The following is an 11,612-nucleotide window of genomic DNA, read 5'->3' as shown; positions in this document are numbered from 1 at the left end:
AAAAAAAAAAAGAAACTGCATTTATTATCACAGACCTCAAAATGAACACAAATAGCATAATCCAAAACCTTGCAGCCAACAAATGGGGTTCCCAGTTTTAAGTGAGAAAAGAGAAAAAAATAAAAAACAAAGCTTGGAGGCAGATTCAGAAGCATCAGTATTTATGGTTAAAACAAGAAGAGAAGAATATGGCTATTTCTAAAATGTCATTCTACTATAATGTTCAAACAAAATCAGAGTGACAGTATGGGAATCCATATAAAAGTTAGGGGGCATAGTCAAATTAGAGAATGGAAAAGATGCAAATGCAAAGTTTTGACCCCTGAGATTTAGCCTAATAAGATTCGGGTGTATCACCTTTTGGTGCAAGGGCCCAGTGTGCTCACTCTATTCCCAGGTCACACTCTTGGTTCAGCCTAGTGTTTTCAAGCCAGTTCCAACTTCATCAGATTTTTTTTATAAAAGCGACAGTGGAGGTGCCTTCTGCACCCTCTGGAATACCATCAATTCTAATAATATTACATCAGTAGCATCCTTCAAGGTAAGACGCTTCGTTCATGTCCTCATCTATTTCTCCAGTGCATTTCTCAGTTGCTCTGATGATGCACAGTTTCTTGTATTTTTCCAGTTTAACTCTGCTGTTAGTTCAGGTCAAAAGAGCGACATCCCTGATGTCATGGCTTCCTTCACCGCTTCTCGAATTGTTAGTAATTGTTTTTTCTCTAGTCAATATGTGATCTAGAGGTTCTCACTTGGAATTCAAGAAAATTTTTCATTGGGTTCTTCCAGCTGAGTCAGTAACACAGAGTGGTGAGAAGAGCCTGAAGTCTATCTATGAAATGGGAGTATGTTAGAACTAGAAATGGCACGATATGACTTTTTTTTATGTCCGATACCGATATCATAAATTTGGATATCGGCCGATACCGATATGAATCCGATATAGTGTGTTTTTTTAATCAATAAAAATGTTTTTTTTTAATATCTTGCTGCATTTTGTATAAGTTCATACTCAAGTTTAAAAAAAAAAACAACAACAAAAAAACAAAACAAAACACTAAAGCTATTCTGTTATACCTGTATGCAAAACATACACTGCACCCAAAATATTTCATAGTTCAGCAATACTGATCAATCTAATAAACTTAAACCTGCTCCATCCTCCCTATTCTGGTATTTTAAAGAGTAAGCAACCTAACTAATAGGGTTGCAAACTCCCAGCAAAAAAAAAAAAAATAGGGAACCACCCTCCACCTCATGATGCTTAATCGACGTAATCAACTTTAATTTGATGCAGTGTGGAAAAAAATGCACAGAAATCAATTATTTTTCAAGAATAATTAAATAGATTCAACATCTTTCTTCAACAGAATTGCAGACTGCACAGATGAGGAAAAAGTACTATAGCTTACTAGGGTATATTAGACTTAATAGTTACTATATACAGTAATGGACTTCTATACATTTTACATCAGATTAAAACTTTGGGTGTAAGATTCAGATAATTATTTATTAAAAGCTAGACATTTTAAATGAGAATAAGAAAGAAAAGTATGTCTTTGTGCCCCCTTTTCCCTGTTCATGCCCTATCGGCCCCCCTGGCTAAACTTTGCTAGATCCGCCCCTACGTAGAAAAAGATCCTGGTGTAGAAAGTAATATTAAATAAATTCTAACAACTAGAGCTGGGCGATAGAACGATAACGATATGTATTGCGAAATAACTTTTTCTCGATAGAAAAATTAAACTATTGCGATAGACCTCACCGCTCTTGTCCTCTTAAAAAAAAAAAAGAAAAAAAGAACAGCCAATCCAAATTAAGTAGCGCAGAGCCGAACCAATCACAGCCGCAGCGTCACGTCACGTGACTTGTTACGTACAGCACAAGTGCCAAGCCGCACATGTGTATTTGTTTGGGAAGCAGCCAGCCGCCGTGCCGCCCGGGTAATGGAGGAAATGAGTGTGCCGACTAGAGAAAAATCAACCGAGCGTGACCGAAGGTTACCGAAGAGAAAACAGATGATGGTTCCAATGCCGGAGAGATTGTCGAACGGAAGAGCCATAGAAGTTCCGTAGTGTGAAGGTATTTCGGCTATTTCAAGTCTGACAAAAAACAGAGTAGCGTGCACTGTAAATTGTGCCGAAAGCAAGTCTGGAAATACAATAAAGCGGTGCATGCTCAATCTCTGACTGGAAGCGCTAATTCGTCATTCGGCTTTTGTCAGACTAAAGTAACTGTTAAAACTGTTTGAAAAGCTAAGCTATACAACAAGGAGAGATTGAGAATTTCCTTTTAGTTCTCAGTTTATTTGATATTGACAAAAGTTAGTCAGTTTTGTCTGTTCTTCTGTAAAACAAACTAAGATTTATTTTTAGAATTAATATTTTGTTTCTAAGTGGAATTGACAATTTAGTCTGTTTCGTTTGTTCTATTTTGAAACTTAAACGCTTTAGCGGCTGCCTTTTGTGTAGTTTGCAATATTTGCCTTTATTTATCTGAAAAAGTCTCATGTTCCTTAAGTACATCTACCCTGTTGAACTTATTATGGGAAATAAATATTTAAATAAAAACAAGCTGCTGATTATTTCACATTTTACTTGTGAGCAACGGCACATTTAAATCTTACAAATATAGTTATTTGGCTTATATCGTGATATATATCGTTATCGCCTGAAATGAAAAAAACATATCGTGATATGAAAAAATCTTATACGCAGCTTACTAAGACTTATCAAACTTAAACGTGCTGCTGTTGTTCAGCCGCTGGTTTCCTTTTCTGGGCGAAGTGGGCCAATAAACAAAGAAGAGAAACGGCTCGCGACAGAAAAGCCGATCAGCTGATCATTAGATCAGTTTCACGATTGAAGTAGCAACAGGAGAGGGAGGAGAGAGAGAGGCAGTCGCTCCATATATCGGTTGTTAAGCTTAACGTGGGAATGCTTTACAAACATTCAGAGATGAACTTACACACTTGCTTTACTTCTCTCTGGGATAACTTTCCTCGGAGATGAAATGCCGGTTTGGTAGCGAGGCTACAAATACTCAACAGACCGCAACAGGTCTCGCACGCCACAGCCGCTCTATCACTGATGCATACTGCTCCAACGTGCTACGGTTATGAGCGAGTTACGCCATGTCGCAAGTTTTGTGAGGTGCTTTTTTGATATTTAATGGATCGGATTACATTTTTTATTTCTCTCCGATATCCGATCCATAATTTAGGTCAGTATCGGACCGATACGTAATATCGGATCGGTCCATCCCTAGTTAGAACACAGTGCCAGTTTGGCCCCAGACATGTGCCGAGAACACTGCTGGAGATCTTCAGGATTAAGCTGCTTTCTGATTTTCCTTGCAGCCCCAGCCACTTAGGCATTTCAGTGCAGTATTTATCTTCAAATTCAAGGTGAGCAATGGCAGCTGCTGAAAGCCCCCTGCTTTGCATTTTTAATGCTTTTATGAAGGCAGAGAGCACTGGCACTTCTCTAAAGCCATGTCTCAATTTATCAGGACTGGCAAATTGACTTCCTGCTGGCCTTAATGGCTCAAGTGTGTGTGTGTGTGTGTGTCTGTGTTTGTATACACAGACATTTTCCTTTGGCAATAGGCTTAACACCGCTAAATGACACCTAACTACGAGTCTTGCAGCTTGTAACTACGAGTCTTGCAGCTTGTAACTACGAGTCTTGCAGCTTGTAACTACGAGTCTTGCAGCTTGTAACTACGAGTCTTGCAGCTTGTAACTACGAGTCTTGCAGCTTGTAACTACGAGTCTTGCAGCTTGTAGTTAGTAATGTGTACTGGAGGAAAATCTTTTAAAGTCGGCCAATGAGACCCCTTTTTTTTTTTTTTTAATTATTTAATGCTATGTTTGATTACTGAAGACCATGTGAAGTTCTCACACTGAGTTTCATGCAGGAGCAATTCACAACCACAATCTGCCTATACATGGGAATAATATAGGACTTACCCCAAATAAATTCCAAATTATTTCATCCTGTTTATTTTAGTTTAGAAGATTCTAAAACTCAATCCAGTACTGCTTGTGAACTATTATGTAATAACAAGCAACCGTTTTGGGTTTTTTTTTTAAAGCAGAAGCTTTCATCATTGAAACATATAAAAAACTGAAAGTGACAGAAAAAATAGCTGTACCTATAAATAAAGGCACTTAAGGCACTTTATAAAGGCACTTTAGATTGCAGGATTCCAACTGTGCCCAGCTTCCAGTAGAGTGCATGTGACTTTGACACAATCTCCTTTCCAAACAAAAACAAAATAAACAATGAAAGGAGAAAAAAAGTGAATTTTGCCATGACCTAAAGACCTAAATGTCACCTTTGTGGCCTCTACGAAGCTGGCTGTTGTCAACAGGGTTTGTAACATGGGGTATTTTACCAATGAGGGACTTCATTAAAATGAATTAACTACGATTAATCACAGTGAATATCAGTTTCACTATCCGCACCCTACCCTGATTGCTGTCAAAACTCTTGAACTGAGAAGTAATTCAAGTGTAACCTGTCTGATAAAATTAAACAAGCGCAAGAACTGATGAGAAACAAAATCATTGACATTTGCGATTTTGGAAATGGTTACAAAGTCCTTTCTAAGGCTTTGGGACTCCAGGGAAACCAAGGTAAGAGCCCTTATCCACAAAAATGGAGAAAACTGTGGCGAACTTTCAAACATTCTATCAAATGATTCTAATAACACATTGGGTCGTGACCTCCTGGATAAGGTGTCAGAATCCAGAACAATATCTCCAGGCCTCACTTGTCTCAGTTAAGGTTAGTGTTCTTGATTCAGCAATGAGACGCACACTGGGAAAAAATATCCGAGGGAGAGTTCCATAGCTGGCCAAAATGAACACAAGGCAAAACACATTTTGATGATACACAAGACTTTTGGGGAAATATTCTGCAGACTGGTGGGACAAAACCCTTGAATGTGCCTGAATGAAAACAATTCTGCCAAAAATTGTGGGCCAAAGTTCCTCCACATCAATGTGAAAGACTCATTGCCGTTTATCACAAGTGCTTGACCCTTGCTGCCAGGGGTGGTACAACCATCTCTTAGGTTTAGGGGGCAGTCGATTTTTCATATAGGACCACGAAGGTTTGGCTAGCTTTTTCTCTTAATAAATGAAATCATTATTGAAAACCTGGATTTTGTATTTACGCAGATTATTTTTGTCTAATGCTAAAATTGGTTTAATGTTTTGAAGCATGTAACTTTGACAAATATAAACTACCAGTCAAAAGTTTTAGAACACCCCAATTTTTCCAGTTATTTATTACAGTTCATGTCGTTCAAGTCCAATGAATAGTTTGAAATGGTACAAAGGTACAAATGTTTGTTTGTTTGTTGGTTTTAAAGGTAAGGTTAACCAAAAGTGAAAAATAACAGAATTATACAAAAAGGCCTTTTTCAGGGAACACAACATAGATTAACAATTTAAAGCTGTTCCTCAGCAATAGAGGTTGATCAAGCCTTGAAAACTACAGTATTGTACTGCAGAGGAGTAGTGTGTTGCTACAAAAATGGTGAGAAAAAGGCAATTAACAATGAAAGAGAGACAGACCATCATAACATGTAGGTGTTTCCTACAGAGAAATTGCAAAGAACATCAAGGTGCCTGTAAGTACAGTTTTCTTCACCATCAAAAGTCTCTCAGAAACAAACTAACAGGAAAAGGTCTGACAGACCCATGCCACAACTAAATCAGAGGACAAGTTTCTGAGAGTTAACAGCTTGCGTAATAAGCTGCTCACAGGACAACAGCTTCAAGCACAGCTTTAGTGGTCGTAGTAAGCAAGACTCAGTTTCAACTGCGAAGAGAAGACTTCCAGCTGCAGGTTTGACAGGACGAGTTGCAGAAGAAAGCCATTATAAGCAGAAGGACTGAGGGGTTCTCGATTCACTCACGGTTTCTGAGAGTTAACAGCTTGCGTAATAGCGCTCACAGGACAACAGCTTCAAGCACAGCTTAATAGTGGTCGTAGTAAGCAAGACTCAGTTTCAACTGCGAAGAGAAGACTTCCAGCTGCAGGTTTGACAGGACGAGTTGCAGCAAGAAAGCCATTGCTAAGACGTCATAATAAGACAAATAGGCTTGCTTGGGTCATGAAACACTGCCAATGGAAGACTGGAAGGAGGTTTTATGGACTGATGAATCAAAATTTTGGTTCAAATCTTCGATTCATCACACATTTGTAAAGACAAAGTATTCACCACATTCCTGCTTTGTTGGTAGTGGCTCCTGAGAAGCAATTCTACAACCAATCTGTTTGATCAACACTAGTTAATCTGTGACACCGGTTAATACAAAATAACAGTCATGCTGCCTCTTTCCTTTACATTTTTGCTTATTTGGTGAAGGGGACCCCTTCCTTGGTGATAAATGATCCTTCATATCATGCGTCGAAGGTGCAGACACAAATTAATGTATTCTCACAAAACTAAAGTTTTGTGAGAATACATTAATTTGTTGGAAGGCCTAATTACAAACCAATCAGTGTATATTTATAATTACAAAGTATAACTTAAAGAACAGTCAGTTGTTCTTTAAGTTAGAAATAGAACACTGAAGCCTTTGTAATGACGCCTTCACCTAAATTTTACCTGAGTTACGGAATAAGGTGGACAAATGAAAAAAGGTGGCAAATTGAAATTAGCGTGTCTTCTCATGCTCTGTTAATTTTTCTAATCCTGTGCAATAATTCATGCTTCTTAAAGATGCACTGATGTACTTAATTAAAGATTGATTTTGCCTGGGACGTATGAACTGCCCACATTTTTAATTTCCTCACCTGAGCAGAGCCTGAGAGTAGCTATGCTATGTGGCTGAACATTTTTCAGCTGATCCAGCTACACTCTGTTCTCCCTGGGTTTATAGATTACTTTAACTGGCACTACTTTAATACAAAAATTATTAAATAATGTCAAGCCTTTTATTTGGTGCTTCACTCACAGGAGAAAAGGAACTATGAAGGAGCCAATTGGCAGCAATCTTGCAGTTAACATTCTTAATGATAAGTGCTCCATCTGGCAAGTGGTGCTGAGCCAAAGGCGACAGATGGGATTGTTTTCACAATCTGTTTAAATATGTTGTCAATTTTTCTTCCCCTTTTAAACTCTCTCCAGCAGCTCAGACATTTGCTTGAAATAAGGTGTTTTCTGTTTTCTCACACTCGTATTCAACTTATGGTATCCTTTTTTCTGTGAGAAGAATGGACACCAGAAAGGTTTATTTCTATGCTTGTCCACTTTGTGGCATCCACGGGTATTTCATCCGTAGTCGCTTGAAGTCATGGAATATCATTTGCTTTTTTTGCTTTCTAGTCACCATCTTTGGTTTCTGGTCATTGCTTCCAATGTAGCTTAAGGGTATACCAACAGTGCTGTGAATGAAGTTGCGAAATAAAAGCATTTAATTCATCTACTTGGCTGGCTCACAGTCTAAACCTTATCATTTTTTTTTTAGTAACACCCCCTCTGAATGAAGGTTTTTCCTTCTAAGTTAATTGAATTAGCCCCCAAGAAGAAACTGTATGAAAATGTTTCTATGTGAAAGTAGAATACTTTTCATTTTATGTAGAAGAAATATATATATATGTGTATGTATGTGTATATATGTGTATGTATGTGTATATATGTGTATGTATGTGTATATATGTGTATATGTGTGTGTGTGTGTGTGTGTGTGTGTATACGTATATACACATATATACACGTGTATATATATGTGTGTGTATATATATGTATACGTGTATATATACGTATATGTATATATATATTTCTGTGTGTGTGTGTGTATATATGTGTGTGTGGAGAGAGAGAGAGAGAGAGAGAGATATTTCTGTGTGTATATATGTGTGTGTGTGTGTATATATATATATACATAGAGGCACATTGATATTTTTTTCCGTTTTTTTTGCAGCGCTTCTAATGTAATACGTGCATAGAGAGCCAAATGAAATGATTAATGAACCCAGATTAATCCTTTTTCCAAAACATCTTTCTTTAACAAACTTTGAACATTAATACCAATTTCTCGTTGTAGCAGAATTAAAAAAACAAGATTAAACACAACATAAATATAACAAAGTGCATAACTTAATAAAATTATTACGATATGACCAAATATCTTACGAAGGTAAAAGCATATCTGAAATCCTAACCAATGCACTTAAATTAAATGAAAATAATTTGAAATGCCATGATTTAGTCATAATATAATATATATACTTAAATAAGATATTTCAAAAATGCTATATATTTAAAGTTCCAGTCCATGACTTGTTGAAAAAAGTAACAGCATGTGTCTCCTTTTTGGCACATTTGACACTGACCCAATGTAAAATTTAAAAGAGGAGAAACAATAATGACATAAAGTTTCCATGTGCCAGGAATTTTATCTCTTAACAAAATGATGTTAATCATTATATCATCCATACTTATGCATCTCCTTACTGTTATGTGTTTATGGTCACTGTTATAATACAGCGTGGACTGTGAATAGATACCCAGTTTGTTTGATAAAGACAAGGGAAGATACTGATAGAAACAACTGTTCATCTATTGTGTCAGATTGTGTTTGTCTATGACTATAATTAGATAATGATCAGACCCCGTACTGTCAACTGCTGCAACAAAAAACAAAACCTACATCAACTGGTACACAAAAATTAGAAAATGCACAGATACATAAATCAACAGTCTTTGTGTGTGTGTGTGTGTGTGTGTGTGTGTGGGTCTGAGCGAAACTGAGTGTCTGTGTATGTGACTTTGTCACGAAGTGTATTTGATAATAAGGGTGGGAAGCCACAATGACAGCCCCCAGGAGCCGAAGGCAGATAGAGATAGATCGAGGAGATCAACCCATCCGCAGGCCCCATGAGTACCGAAGACCTGAGGCTACACATTTTGTCGACAACTGCGCGTCTGTCCGAGCAGAAGGTAGACCTCAGATGGGGTGCCCATTGCCAAAGGGCGAGAGGCAGCCAACCCCGCTAGAGGCTCGTCACCCTAGCAACCAAGAATTGTCCAGGACTTAGCAGAGTCCCGAGCCCCCTACCCCCACCACTCTCCCACGCAGAAGAGGTCCAAGAAACCCAAGACCACCACTCCTGAGAGAGTGGGTCAACGACCACAGCAGAACATCCACCCGCGCTCCCTGGAACCAACAAGACCTGTACCTGGGCAGCAATGCTCACCTGGAAGCAGTAGGGAAGGATTACCCCACCCTCCATGACCACGTCCCCACAGGGGCCAAAGCTCAGAACCAAACCAGGACCCAGCCAGATCAGTCCACAAACCACCAAGGGTGTAGGAAGACATGTGTTTGTCATTTCAGTACTCTTCCATAGATTTCATTTCAAGACTCTTTGAGTTCCTTGTCTTCATGTTATACAATGTCTCTTCTTCAAGCTACCTTTGGCAGCCCCTCCCTGTTCCTTCAAGGACACAATCTAAGGCAAATGAAATGAACCAAGAATGCCACATTGCATGAAAGCCTTTTATAAAGCAACCAACACCTGGATTACTAAAATTAATTTCTTCTCTGATCTGGATTTCAGCAGAGAAAAATCAAGCTATAAGGTGTCAGACAAGGCTTTGACACACCCAGAAATAAAAATGTCTTAATTTCTTCTTAAAATTATATTGTATTGTTTTGTATTTTGTATGGCATTACCATTTCAACCATTTACATTACCGCTCGGATTTTTAATTTATCTTTTTAAATAGAGAACCAGAGGGCAGAAGAGGAAGAGAGTTCCCGTCTGTGAGGAGCGAGAAGATAAAATTGAGGTTTGTTGCTTTATTTCTCTACAGAAAAAAAGGTATTGTTCTAAACAACATGTTCTTGAGAAATTCAGTTAAGCTCTTCTACCTGCCCATGTTTGCTTCTTTGTCGCATTCTGTCATTCCAGGGTTTTTTTTGTTTTGTCTTTTCTTACTCATATTTGCCAGTATTGTTCCTCTATTGAATTTTTAAAAAATAGTTAATTGTTTCTTCAAGAAGAATCCTACTGTTTAAAGGAACTGACTTTCCTCACAGTACAGATTTCAATACATACTTTAAGAATGTAAGAGGAAGAATGCAAATGTTTTTAAGCTTTTTTTTTTTTTCTCTCCTTTGCCAAGTTTGTGATTGCGAGACTGACAGAAAAGGTCAAGCTGGGCTAATAAGACCAAAGCTGTTTACCCCTTAGCTTAAAACACTGGTGAGGTATTGTTGTCATCCTGCCGGGCGGGCAGTGGGCAGGTGAACACCTAATTTGTAAATGCATTAACTTCAAATAGATATCACAGGTATATCTATGACAATGTTGGATGAGTTTGAGGTCAGAGGTCAGAGAATCTTGTGACTGTGATAACTCAAGAAGGAAGTCAACTAGAATTTTGAGATTGATACTATAGGTGCATCTGCAAAGAAAGTCCAAAAAGAAGTCTTGGACAAATCTCAGTCACTTTGACCTCAAAGTCAGAGGTCAAGTGTTATGAAAATCTTGTGAACTTGTATTTTACACGCTCCAGGATATTAATGTTTATGTCATTTTTAATAACACATGCACAGATAAAAGGAATTATGTTCCTGTGTATGCTGCTCCATTAATGTGACTGCTTGGTTCACATTTGTAATCAGTGAGGAAGGACATTAGGGAGATTAGGACAAAGTGGACACACTTGGGAACACAGCTGAACAGAATCTAACTGATAAGAAGCAAAACTGAATATCATGCACATGAGACAGGGGACTATGAAAATAAAACAGGATATGACCAATAAACATGCTGAGACCCAGGCTAAGATGTTTGAACGTGACACAGGGACCGGAGATAAACAGATGACTGATTACCACAGGAAACACTGAGGACAAGAGACAGAGACAAAACTAGAACAGACTGGGCACGAAACAGAAATAACACAATCATAAGAGCACAGAGGACAAACAAACTCAGAAATGCCAGGGAACAGTGTAATCCTCAAAGGACAAGATAGTGAACTAGAACAGTAAATCATCTCAGATCCAAAAGAAATAAATCACAAGTCAACAACAAAACTCAAAATACTGGGTCAAAGACCCAGGACCACAACAGTTAGACACTATGTTTTTACCATTTTAGGGGTGAGTACAATAACCAACTTCAGTTTTATCTGAATTTAGAAGCCAGAAATTAGAGGTCATCCAGGTCTTTATGACATTTATGCAGTTTAACTAATTGGTGTGTGTCAACTGGCTTTATGGATAGATAAAACTGGAAATCATCTGCATAGCATCCATACAGCTGTTTTAGTAGTTAATGCAAAGTTTCAATAGGGGCCTTGCCCCAGTTATCACATTCATCAGTTATATTGTGGAAATAATGCTTTAATGTACTTCACATCTTTCCCCAGTTTAATACTCATTATTTTTTACTACTCAACAAGCACTCATACAGGTCTCATTCATAATCAGCCTTGTTTCCATAGGAACCTCTGCCACGGGAACGGCGACAACGCCAGTCTGCAATGCAGAAAAAACCAAAAGCTGATGACACGAGGACTGAGTGTACAACCTGCAAAGGACCAGGCGACAATGAAAACCTTGTGAGGTGAGGTAATGC

At 38.2% G+C, this 11,612-nt stretch overlaps 1 protein-coding gene across 8 annotated transcripts in view; it reads left to right on the top strand.

Moving 5' to 3' along the window:
• phf14 (PHD finger protein 14) overlaps positions 1-11,612 on the top strand; it is a 144,934-nt gene that overhangs the window by 65,402 nt on the left and 67,920 nt on the right. For 5 of the 8 annotated variants that reach the window (XM_042228923.1, XM_042228921.1, XM_042228922.1 and 2 more), the window contains exons 15-16: positions 9,751-9,813; positions 11,479-11,600. In XM_042228923.1, coding sequence (XP_042084857.1) covers positions 9,751-9,813; positions 11,479-11,600 — 185 coding nt within the window. Of the gene's footprint in view, positions 1-9,750; positions 9,814-11,464; positions 11,601-11,612 lie in introns of all 8 variants that reach the window. The other 3 variants (XM_042228926.1, XM_042228927.1, XM_042228925.1) reach the window with 1 other exon arrangement.

Source organism: Haplochromis burtoni, unplaced genomic scaffold (assembly GCF_018398535.1).
Source record: "Haplochromis burtoni strain Fernald_Lab_line unplaced genomic scaffold, NCSU_Asbu1 Contig_366, whole genome shotgun sequence".
Lineage (NCBI taxonomy): Eukaryota > Metazoa > Chordata > Actinopteri > Cichliformes > Cichlidae > Haplochromis > Haplochromis burtoni.
This window is presented reverse-complemented; position numbering and strand designations above follow the sequence as displayed.